The sequence below is a fragment of the Oncorhynchus masou genome, chromosome 14, assembly GCF_036934945.1.
Source record: "Oncorhynchus masou masou isolate Uvic2021 chromosome 14, UVic_Omas_1.1, whole genome shotgun sequence".
Classification (NCBI taxonomy): domain Eukaryota; kingdom Metazoa; phylum Chordata; class Actinopteri; order Salmoniformes; family Salmonidae; genus Oncorhynchus; species Oncorhynchus masou.
The window spans coordinates 20,356,812-20,368,271 of NC_088225.1; the positions used below are offsets into that span (position 1 = coordinate 20,356,812).

Below are 11,460 nucleotides of genomic sequence, written 5' to 3' on the forward strand. Positions count from 1 at the left end.
ACTACTCTATTCCCTTTCTATTGGAGGTCTCTGCAGTCACGTTATAGTCTATACTGTAGCCTGGCTATTACTTTACTGTAAAACCCTTTGGCTTTCACCACTTTGTCATTTTCTGTGTAATAGACTCTCTGTCTCCTCTCCTCCTGAATAATCCTTCATTCTGCACTGTCATCTCTGTCCCCCTCTCTGTCCCCCTCCTCCAGCCTCTCTGGTGGAGCTCCAGTATGTAAGGAATGACAGATACTTTGGGAGATCTTGAATCCAGTCAGTGGATGACTGATGGGTCTAAGACCCGCCCCCTCCTCAGATTGCACCCAGGCCTATATCCTGTCTCCTAAACCCTTCTCATATAAAACAGGATCACGGATCAATGACACCTCTTTGTCTTGGCTCGCTGTGTGATGCGTCACTCTTACTCTTTACTCACACACACACACACACACACACACACACACACACACACACACACACACACACACACACACACACACACACACACACACACACACACACACACACACTCCTCATATTTTCTTCCTATTCTGTCTCTTCATCTCCCTCATAACTGTGTCTAAACCCCCCCCCCCCCCTCTCTCCAGCCTCCATCCCGTTCTTTGCGTGTGAGTTGAAGGCGGTGACTCCGTACCGGAGGGGTTTCTTCTGTGGGGACCAGAGCATCACCTACCCCTACCTGGAGAGAGAGGCCATCCCTGACGCACTGCTCATCGCTGGGGGCATCGTCATCACTGGCCTCACGGTGAGACACACAACACGACACACCACTTACACACTGTAGGATCTTACTGAGTATATACACATGACATACTATCACCTCTTACACACTGTAGGATCTTATTGAGTATATACACATGACATACTATCACCTCTTACACACTGTAGGATCTTACTGAGTATATACACATGACATACTATCACCTCTTACACACTGTAGGATCTTATTGAGTATATACACATGACATACTATCACCTCTTACACACTGTAGGATCTTACTGAGTATATACACATGACATACTATCTTACACACTGTAGGATCTTACTGAGTATATACACATGACATACTATCTTACACACTGTAGGATCTTACTGAGTATATACACATGACATACTATCACCTCTTACACACTCACTGTAAGCAGACGAGAGGTTCACCTGGAAGTAGATGTATTTATGAGCCATTCAATATTTAGCCTTTATTTAGTCAGGTCATTGAAAAAACCTTCTCTTTTACAATGCGCTGTGAAAGTGTAGCGTCGTTTTTCTACCGGTATCTAGCGCAGCTTTTTTACGAAGAGGACTGATTCTAACTCTTGCTCCTCCTCTTCTTCCCTGGCCAGATTGCGCTGGGCGAGTGTTACCGGGTTCGATTCCGTGAGGTGCAATCGCGGGCCTTCGTGCGCAACCTCTATGTGTCCTGCCTCTATAAGGAGCTGGGAAGCTTCCTGTTCGGCTGCTGCGTGGGCCAATCATTGACCAACATGGCCAAGCTGAGTGTGGGGCGCCTGCGACCTAACTTCCTGTCTGTGTGCAACGTGACATACGCCTCGCTCAACTGCGTCCCCGGCTCCTATGTGGCCCAGGTCACCTGCAGGCAGCCCAAACACAAGATGGTGGAGGAGGCCAGGTCAGTACCGAGAGAGACGCCTTCCCTATTCACACTATAGGGCCAGGCCTGGCCAAACTGAGCTGGCCTGGTTACACACCCACCATAGTTGCTGGAACCGTGCAGGAAAGGACAACGTGAAGATAAATATCAGAACTAGCACAGTGCAGTTGTGGTTGGTCCTGTAATGTGAATCAAGCTTCAGTGTATCAGAGTTGGGCTGAATTTGAGCTCAAGTCCTGTCAGTTGGATTGGATATGAGATTTTACCATTGTTATGCAATCCTGAAAAGTCATGCACTGACTGGAATTGAGATGGAATAGACCCAAACGCCGCTAGTCTAGTCAAAGTGAAAGTCTGTCGTTGTGAGAAACTATTGCTATGTTTATTACCATAGATTGAGATGGAGCAATATTGACACTAGAGAACTGGGTTAATGAATGACATCCCTGTTATCCCTTTATCTTTCAGGAAGTCCTTTTTCTCTGGCCATTCCTCCTTTGCCATGTACACCATGCTCTACCTGGCGGTAAGTGTCACTGGCAATTGGAGAGACACACACACACACACACACACACACACACACACACACACACACACACACACACACACACACACACACACACACACACACACACACACACACACACACACACACTTGCACATGCCCGTGGCGACAAAGAACAGCACACCTGCCAAGTAACGTTTATACACTTGAAGTCACCTGCTTTAGCTGGGATTACTACAGATTAGTTGAAGGAAGGAAAGAATGATCTTTGACAGTTTTAACTTTCACTGTAATTATGAAAGAAGATATTGGACACTTTGTCCCTGTAGAGATGGAGTGCACACTCACTCACTCACACACTCACAAACACTCAGACATTCAAACACACTCACATACACACACTGTACATGCAAACTCTGAGAAAGGCAACTTTTCAAAAGCCGTCCTGCCTGAAATGAAAAGGGAGAGGGAGGAAGTTTTCCACAGGGAACATGAATAGAGGGAGAGATGTAGAGCAGACAGAGCACTCCTTGTTTTGGGGGGGGGGCTGCTGAGAGATCCACAGGCTTCTTTCAACAAGAGAACCCCACCCCCCTCCTCTCTCTCTCTACTGGACCATTGGTGAGGAACACATTGTGGGGTGAGAAATGACAGAGGAAGACAAAAGCCCATCATGGCTCAAGCATTTGTTCCCATAATGTATTCATTCACATTCTAAATGGAATTCCTCCACTTCATCAAGTCTCCAATGGCCCGGAATATGACTGGAATAATCACAAAGCTATTTACGGGAAATATATATGAAACTTCAATTTCAATCTGATAACAGAAGAGGATTCACCATTCAAAAAAACATTGTTAATAGATTTCTCGGGTCCTCCCCTCCTCACCCCCACTTATCAGAAAGGGACAGAGAGAAAGAGGGAGAGAAAGAGTGAGGCATTGAGAGCAGTTGAGTGTCCTGAGAAAAACAAGGGGCCTCATTCTCCTCTTCTCCCTCTCTTCTCCTCTTCTCCCTCTATCTTCCCTCCATCCCGTCTGTGGCTTCCTGGCGTATAGCTAGTTCTACTACTGCAGACTGACTGTGTCCTTTAGAATCGATGGGACCTGCAGCGACATGCAACCAGGGCCCTGGGCCAGCTGCTGGGGTTGGAGGGCAAGAAGTCTGACACCTGCTTCCAGCTCCCCTCCCCTCCGGAGGAATACGTTCCACATGTTCCAGTGACAGGCCCAGGCCTGGCAGCAGTCACCTCAGAAACAGCACCATGCATCTCTACAGTTAACCCCTGACCCCTCAGTCAGTCTCTGTCTGGTCCCTGACTGACAGACACTCCTCCTCTATTGTAGTAATGATGGGGCTTGGAGGGCAAGATGAGATGGAGGAGAGGTTTATTAGGGTGCTGAGCCCAGTGTGGATGGACTAATGCCAGGTCCTCTTCCTCACCCTCTAGACATGTGTGTGTGTTAACTGTGTTTAATGTACCATGTGACCAGATCACTGTGGAAAGAACCAACTACGCTGCAGTTTATGCACACACACAGACCCATGAAAAAATGCATGAGAGGGCCTGCACACACACGCACACACACTTCTCATATTTGAAGGCTCTGATCATGTGACGCTGCTCTCCTTCTCCAGTTCTACCTGCAGGCACGGTTGTCATGGCGAGGGGCTCGTCTGCTGCGCCCGCTGCTACAGTTCCTGCTGGTGATGATAGCCGTGTACACCGGGCTGAGCCGCATCTCTGACTACCGCCACCACCCCACCGACGTGATCACCGGCTTCATCCAGGGAGGCCTCACCGCCTACTGGGTGGTAAGTGTCTGTCTCTCCCCTCCCTCTGGCTCTATGGAGCTGTGGGATTGGGAACAAATGTGTTGATGTATGATCTCCTATGTCAGTCAGGCTTACAGGATGAAATAATGTCAACCATGCCTGCCTAAACAATAACAGGGCATCATGTCCTATCCATCTGCCTGTACAATCTGTATTTATCTATCTGCCTATACAATCTGTATTTGTCTCATTCAGTCCCTATATGGTGGGATCTCATCTGGGTCAGGCTGAGCAGTATAACCAGTCTCTCTGGCGGTTGGGATATCTGTCTTATGTTTGACGGATTCTCTTGGTTGCCTTTGTGTGTTTGACGGATAGTGTTCCATCTCTATGTATCTGTGTTTGACGGACAGTGTTCCATCTCTATGTATCTGTGTGTTTGACGGACAGTGTTCCATCTCTATGTATCTGTGTGTTTGACGGACAGTGTTCCATCTCTATGTATCTGTGTGTTTGACAGACAGTGTTCCATCTCTATGTATCTGTGTTTGACGGACAGTGTTCCATCTCTATGTATCTGTGTGTTTGACGGACAGTGTTCCATCTCTATGTATCTGTGTTTGACGGACAGTGTTCCATCTCTATGTATCTGTGTGTTTGACAGACAGTGTTCCATCTCTATGTATCTATGTGTTTGACGGACAGTGTTCCATCTCTATGTATCTGTGTTTGACGGACAGTGTTCCATCTCTATGTATCTGTGTTTGACGGACAGTGTTCCATCTCTATGTATCTGTATTTGACGGACAGTGTTCCATCTCTATGTATCTGTGTTTGACGGACAGTGTTCCGTCTCTATCTATCTGTGTTTGACGGACAGTGTTCCATCTCTATGTATCTGTGTGTTTGACGGACAGTGTTCCATCTCTATGTATCTGTGTTTGACGGACAGTGTTCCGTCTCTATCTATCTGTGTTTGACGGACAGTGTTCCATCTCTATGTATCTGTGTTTGACGGACAGTGTTCCGTCTCTATCTATCTGTGTTTGACGGACAGTGTTCCATCTCTATGTATCTGTGTTTGACGGACAGTGTTCCATCTCTATGTATCTGTGTGTTTGACGGACAGTGTTCCATCTCTATGTATCTGTGTGTTTGACGGACAGTGTTCCATCTCTATGTATCTGTGTTTGACGGACAGTGTTCCATCTCTATGTATCTGTGTTTGACGGACAGTGTTCCATCTCTATGTATCTGTGTTTGACGGACAGTGTTCCATCTCTATCTATCTGTGTTTGATGGACAGTGTTCCATCTCTATGTATCTGTGTTTGACGGACAGTGTTCCATCTCTATGTATCTGTGTTTGACGGACAGTGTTCCATCTCTATGTATCTGTGTTTGACGGACAGTGTTCCATCTCTATGTATCTGTGTGTTTGACAGACAGTGTTCCATCTCTATGTATCTATGTGTTTGACGGACAGTGTTCCATCTCTATGTATCTGTGTTTGACGGACAGTGTTCCATCTCTATGTATCTGTGTTTGACGGACAGTGTTCCATCTCTATGTATCTGTGTTTGACGGACAGTGTTCCATCTCTATGTATCTGTGTTTGACGGACAGTGTTCCATCTCTATGTTTCTGTGTTTGACGGACAGTGTTCCATCTCTATGTATCTGTGTTTGACGGACAGTGTTCCATCTCTATGTATCTGTGTTTGACGGACAGTGTTCCATCTCTATGTATCTGTGTTTGACGGACAGTGTTCCATCTCTATGTATCTGTGTTTGACGGACAGTGTTCCATCTCTATGTATCTGTGTTTGACGGACAGTGTTCCATCTCTATGTATCTGTGTTTGACGGACAGTGTTCCGTCTCTATGTATCTGTGTTTGACGGACAGTGTTCCGTCTCTATCTATCTGTGTTTGACGGACAGTGTTCCGTCTCTATGTATCTGTGTTTGACGGACAGTGTTCCGTCTCTATCTATCTGTGTTTGACGGACAGTGTTCCATCTCTATGTATCTGTGTTTGACGGACAGTGTTCCATCTCTATGTATCTGTGTGTTTGACAGACAGTGTTCCATCTCTATGTATCTGTGTGTTTGACGGACAGTGTTCCATCTCTATGTATCTGTGTTTGACGGACAGTGTTTTATCTGTGTCTCTCCAGGCCTTCTATATTTCCTCCATGTTTAAGAACAACCGTCCAGACCTGTCTCCCACCAGCATGTCTCTGGAGAGCCCCCTGTCCAGCCAACAGACCGTCTGCTAGCACCACCTACCCCAACACACTCCTCCTCACCTATCTGGACGGATGGGAGAAAAGACAGAAAGAGAGAGAGAGGGAGAGACAGTCAGATAGCAGAGGTGAGCAGCACATGGATGGACAGGGAGGGAGACAAGGTGTGTGAAAAGGAAGGGGGATGAGATAAGAGGTAGAGCAGGTAAAGAGCGTTCTAGCAAGTACACACATGTTCTGATGAATACGTCAAGATACGCACGCACACGTAGTGCCACCTCTCTCTCTCTCACTAACACACACTACCATCTAACACACACACACACACCAAATCACTGTAGAGTACAACCCGTCCACATGGAGATATGCATAGTAATTTTACAGATATTTTGTATATGAAAAACGACAAATGTTTCTATTTTTCAAATGAGAGTCGTAGATAAAGCTGCTAATAATAATGATTTTTTTCCTGTTCTAAGTAGAATATGTTTTATATGTGATGGTGGTTAGTGGGCAGTGCATTAGGTTAGCTCTCACAAACACACGTCAGTCGGTGTCTCTAAATTATCTTCATTGGTCGTCACTTCGTTGGTCATCCTCTGACCAGCCTAGATGATGACATCATCAGCTGGACTCCACTTCTTCAGCTTGACGTCCCCTGACTCTAATTCTGTGGATGTCTCATTGACGTCCCCTGACTCTAATTCTGTGGATGTCTCATTGACGCCCCCTGACCCCTGACACTAATTCTGTGGATGTCTCATTGTGTGAAACGAGACAGTCAGAACTGAACTGTTATTTCAGACCTCTACATAGAACAACAGCGCTGCATGGAGTGACAAACCCTGGCAACCAATAAGGAAGGAGCACTGGCCTCGTGTGCCCTCTTTACCAATACCCTCTCATCCTTCACCCTCTAACTACACAGCAACTAATAGAGGATGGACAAAGACAAAAGAGAACACTTTGTATTCAACCAAGTATGTTAACTTCAGTTACCCAGGAGTGATAGGGTGGAAATCTGCTTTGCCCAGGTTACGTCCCCTCCCCCTCACTCCCACGCTTTTCCATGTCTGTACTCTGTACTAACCACTTATTACTGTGTCTCAGAGGCGGAGCTATGACTGAACCCTGTAACCTTTGACCTATTACCCTGACCTCTGAGCTGCACCTTGAGTTATGCCACTCTCACAGGGGAGCCAAAATGGCTGCCTCGTGTTGCCTATGGCAGAGGTCCCCTGTATATTCCTATTAATAGCACTTGAACTACATAATGGAACCTACTCTGATAGTATAATTGATATTATATATATTTTCTCAAGTTTGAATAATCAGTGTTTTATTTCTCTTAATATGTCACTCTCATACAGTATATGTTTTAGTTTTTTTCCAAATGATAATTATTCAAATTGAATGTAAATATGTATTTTTTATAAACCACACAGAATTTCAAAAGTATTATTAGTGCCATTTCTGGACAGTTTTTTTCACGTTTATGTGTTATGTGTCTGTTGTTGATCAGGTACGCAGAGTTGTTGTTATTGTCATAACGACGAGACTGAGCCAGAGCTATTATCAGAAAGATATTTCTTGTTTCCAGTTTTGTGTATTTTGTTTTCTCTGTGAATGGCTGAATGGCTGAAAATAACCACTGTACTCAAAAAACCAAACCAATAAAATGAATGTTGAATCTTTTGACCTCCTATTGTCCACTGATTTTCCTTAATGTCTCACACACTTTTTTTCTTTCTGCACAGAAACAATGTTTGTCGTCTGACTGTTTATATGCTCAACAGAGTAAAGAATCAGTTGTTCGTCACACACATATGACCAGTAAGTAAGTTCAAGCTTAGTTCAGGAGAAGTTGGAGGGGAAACCGAGAGCAACAAAAAATATTGAATTCTAAAGTCACAAGTGACTTCACCTCTAGTTTCTGACTGGGAAAGAACCCACCTACTTTCTCCCTCCACCACCCGCTCTCCTTTCTCCCTCCCTTCTCTACCTCCCTCTCTCTTTCAATCCTTTTGGAGTGCAGCAGAGCGCGCTGGGCTTTTTGGGGATCATGCTGCCATGGCGATGCCTGGCTAGATAGTCGGCTGGGGAGGTGGAGGCCTTTTTATTTATTCTCTTTCTTTTCCAATCCACTTCCTGGCTGAGTGAGGAGAATAAAAGGCAGCTGAGATCAGAGTGAGAGAAAGGGAAGGAGTAATGGGTGTGTATGGAGGTGAGGAAAGGGGAGGGCTGGCATGCAGCGGGAGAACGGGATGAAGGGAGAAGCTGGGGTTCAGTAATGAAGGGAAGGAGTAATGGGTGTGTATGGAGGTGAGGAAAGGGGAGGGCTGGCATGCAGCGGGAGAACGGGATGAAGGGAGAAGCTGGGGTTCAGTAATGAAGGGAAGGAGTAATGGAGTAGTTGGCTGTGGGGAAGGGGTGACGGGGGGAGGTAGGGAGGAGGGATTTGGGTGTGGGGCTTCGGGCTGGGAAGGAATGTGACTGTGGTTGTCAGGCCTGTTTTGTGTCAATACTGTTACTAAGAGACACATTTAATTCCTTAGCACTAAATGCCTGCGCTTGTGAAGATGTTGTTGTCTATCTGTTTTTGTCTAGGTCATCATTGTGTGTGTGTGTGTGTTTTCTTTTTGAGTGATCAGGAGAGAAGAGTAGGTGCTCTACTAAGCTTACAACACAGCCTTTCAAACATGACATCTTGATTGCTCCGTAGATGTCTTCCTTGGTGACCCTTTGACCTTGTTCAAATGAATGGGATTGACAAGAGGAGGCCAATTCTTCCTCCAGTCCATAGAGCAGAGGCCAGACTAACTGAGGCGTGTGTGTCCTGTCTATCTGAAAGGTCCCACTAGTTCCAGCCCTCTCCACTGTGAGTTGTGGCTGTAGTTTAGTATAAACATACAACAGTAGCCCCAGCCGGCCTGTGGTCATTTAGATGAGGCTGATTGAGCACTAATCTCAGCCTGTAAAACACATGACCGTCTCCACGCTCCATTCTGAAAGAAAATAAAGCACACTTCCTCCCTCTTCCCCATACTTAGGACTGGGGAATTCCTTTGATAAGACATTTGTTTTTCAGATAAAATACAGGTCTAAAAACAGAATCGTTCCATGGGCGGATGTTACGGCGGGCGATCAGAATCAATGGTGTGGAGGTAGGGAACCCTGTGATGGGTTACTACTGCAGGCAGGCTGGCAGGCAGACAGACGGGCACGTAGCTCACCTGCATACCTGTCTAGTGGAGGTGGAGAGGACACCTGTATCATACCTGCTGTCTGCCTATCATACTATCAGATGGGATAACATCACCCAGGCATTTAAAACTCCCCCACCAGGCTTCCTTTGAGGGCTTCTTTCTGGTAATGTAATGACCAAGAAACGTCTACAGTCCGACAAATACCTCTCATCATAAGGCACAGTTTCAAGCAGCTTACTGTTGTACATTGAATCAACAGTGGAGAAAGAGGGGCTATTTCTGCTTTGCATATAATCTTTTCTCCCAGGGTCGGTCTCCATGGCATTACAGACATAGCCTCTGGATTGGAACTTAGTGGGGTTCTTATCCCTCTGCAGCTCAATTCTTGATAGAATTAGAAGGGATTAATGGGCTCTTTAGTATGCTTGAGTTGAGACCTGCTGCTGCTCAGCTCCATTAGACTGAATATTCCTCCATATACTCCATCTATCCCAGCAATGCCAGTTTGGGAATGCTGCAGCCATTAAGACCTGAGACTTGAGAGCAGAGCAGAGCGGGCACATTGTGTCCTGACTCCTGATGCAGGCCTGTGAAAGGCATTAGTCTCTCTATGCTCCAGCAACACAGCGCTAGATAAATCTGCCTTCATCATGCTGCACCGAGGGGATTAGACCAGGCCAGATCATTTGGTATGCAGAAAGAGAAGAAAACACCCCAAACGGTGCCAGAAATAGCTTTTCGAGCCCTCTGGGTGGACGTACGTCAGGTCTGCGATGGCAATTAGTGTGACGTGGAAACTCTGCAGATGGTGTGTGTGTAGTCTCAGACACGTAGCATCTCACACCCCACCTGCATACTCAACCCACTGGACGACCACATGCCTCAGAGTCCACACCAGTATGATATATCCGATGGGGATATAGTATCATAGCATAGACATTTGGGCACGGCCACACCGCCTCCACGATAGCCGTTTTGGCAAGGATGGACCCAAAGTGGGGTAGAGGGAACTTTTGTAATCGTTGAATATTGATGAGTGAAGTTGCAGTTTTTTTGCATATTTGGATCCCACCGTTGAGTGTTTCATTTGTGGGAGAAACAGACTGGTAAAAAATATCCAATCTCAACATTATCAATTTAGCAGCTTCCCAAAACACATTTTTGGACATGGCTGCTGTGCCAGCTCAAACAATACAGTATGCAGCAGGAAAGATGAACTAGCCTGGGATGTGTGATAAACAGCCTAACTCTGAGGACGGTGAATAACACCACAGACCCCTATTTACCTACCTGGAAGTCATTCTGTCGGATGTATATGGCTGCTCAATGTGTGGATGTTATTTTACAGTGTCTGACGGTGTGAAACAGGACGTTCCCGGGTTCATTACCCTGAGGGTGGTATGCTATCAAGTGCTACCACTATCTATGTCAAGGTTATCGGGGCCACTTTGACCCCTCAGTTCACACATGAACATAAACAGCTAGATTAGTCCCGACAGGTAAGAATGTCTAAAGGTTCCTAAGGAATGTGTTGGACTATGACAAAACATGGAGCTAAAAACAATGTTATCTGTAGGACAGAGACAAGACACCATGTAGATAGAGATATCAAGCAATGTGTTTATACTGTACGGTCTAAAGGATGAGAGACTACATGTCTGGTGGGTGGGTGGGTGTGTGTGTGTATGTGTCTGCATGCCTGTGGGTGTGTGTTTGTGTTTACATACTCAAGTGCATGCATGCTTGTGTGTATATACTATATGCCAGGCATTGTGGGTCGTTAAGGACAGATTGGAATGTGAAAACAAGGGCTGGAGAGTGAAAGCATGGTAAGGAATAGTGAGGTGTCGGGGACGAGGGAGGAGAGACAAACCAACCATCTGGGTCCCAGGGTCAGTGTCAGTCCACAGAGCCTCACACTCCCTCACACTCTGACATGTTACCATGACATGACACTCAGTGCCTGTATCTCAAATGGCACCCAATTCCCCAAGACCCAGGCCAAAAGTAGTGCACTAGGTAGCGAATAGGGTGCACTTGAGACACATCCAGGGTCTGTTTATAGAGGCTGAAGAGCCATGTAGAGTAACTGCTCTGTATCT

At 46.0% G+C, this 11,460-nt stretch overlaps 1 protein-coding gene across 1 annotated transcript in view; it reads left to right on the plus strand.

The window, feature by feature from the left end:
* Nucleotides 1-7,847, plus strand: part of LOC135554493 (phospholipid phosphatase 3-like) — a 32,282-nt gene extending 24,435 nt beyond the window's left edge. The window contains exons 2-6 of the mRNA XM_064986825.1: nt 600-757; nt 1,357-1,643; nt 2,094-2,151; nt 3,770-3,946; nt 6,084-7,847. Of these exons, the coding sequence (XP_064842897.1) occupies nt 600-757; nt 1,357-1,643; nt 2,094-2,151; nt 3,770-3,946; nt 6,084-6,185 (782 nt within the window). The 3' untranslated portion in view covers nt 6,186-7,847. The remainder of the gene's footprint in view (nt 1-599; nt 758-1,356; nt 1,644-2,093; nt 2,152-3,769; nt 3,947-6,083) is intronic.
* Nucleotides 7,848-11,460: the final 3,613 nt, after the last annotated feature.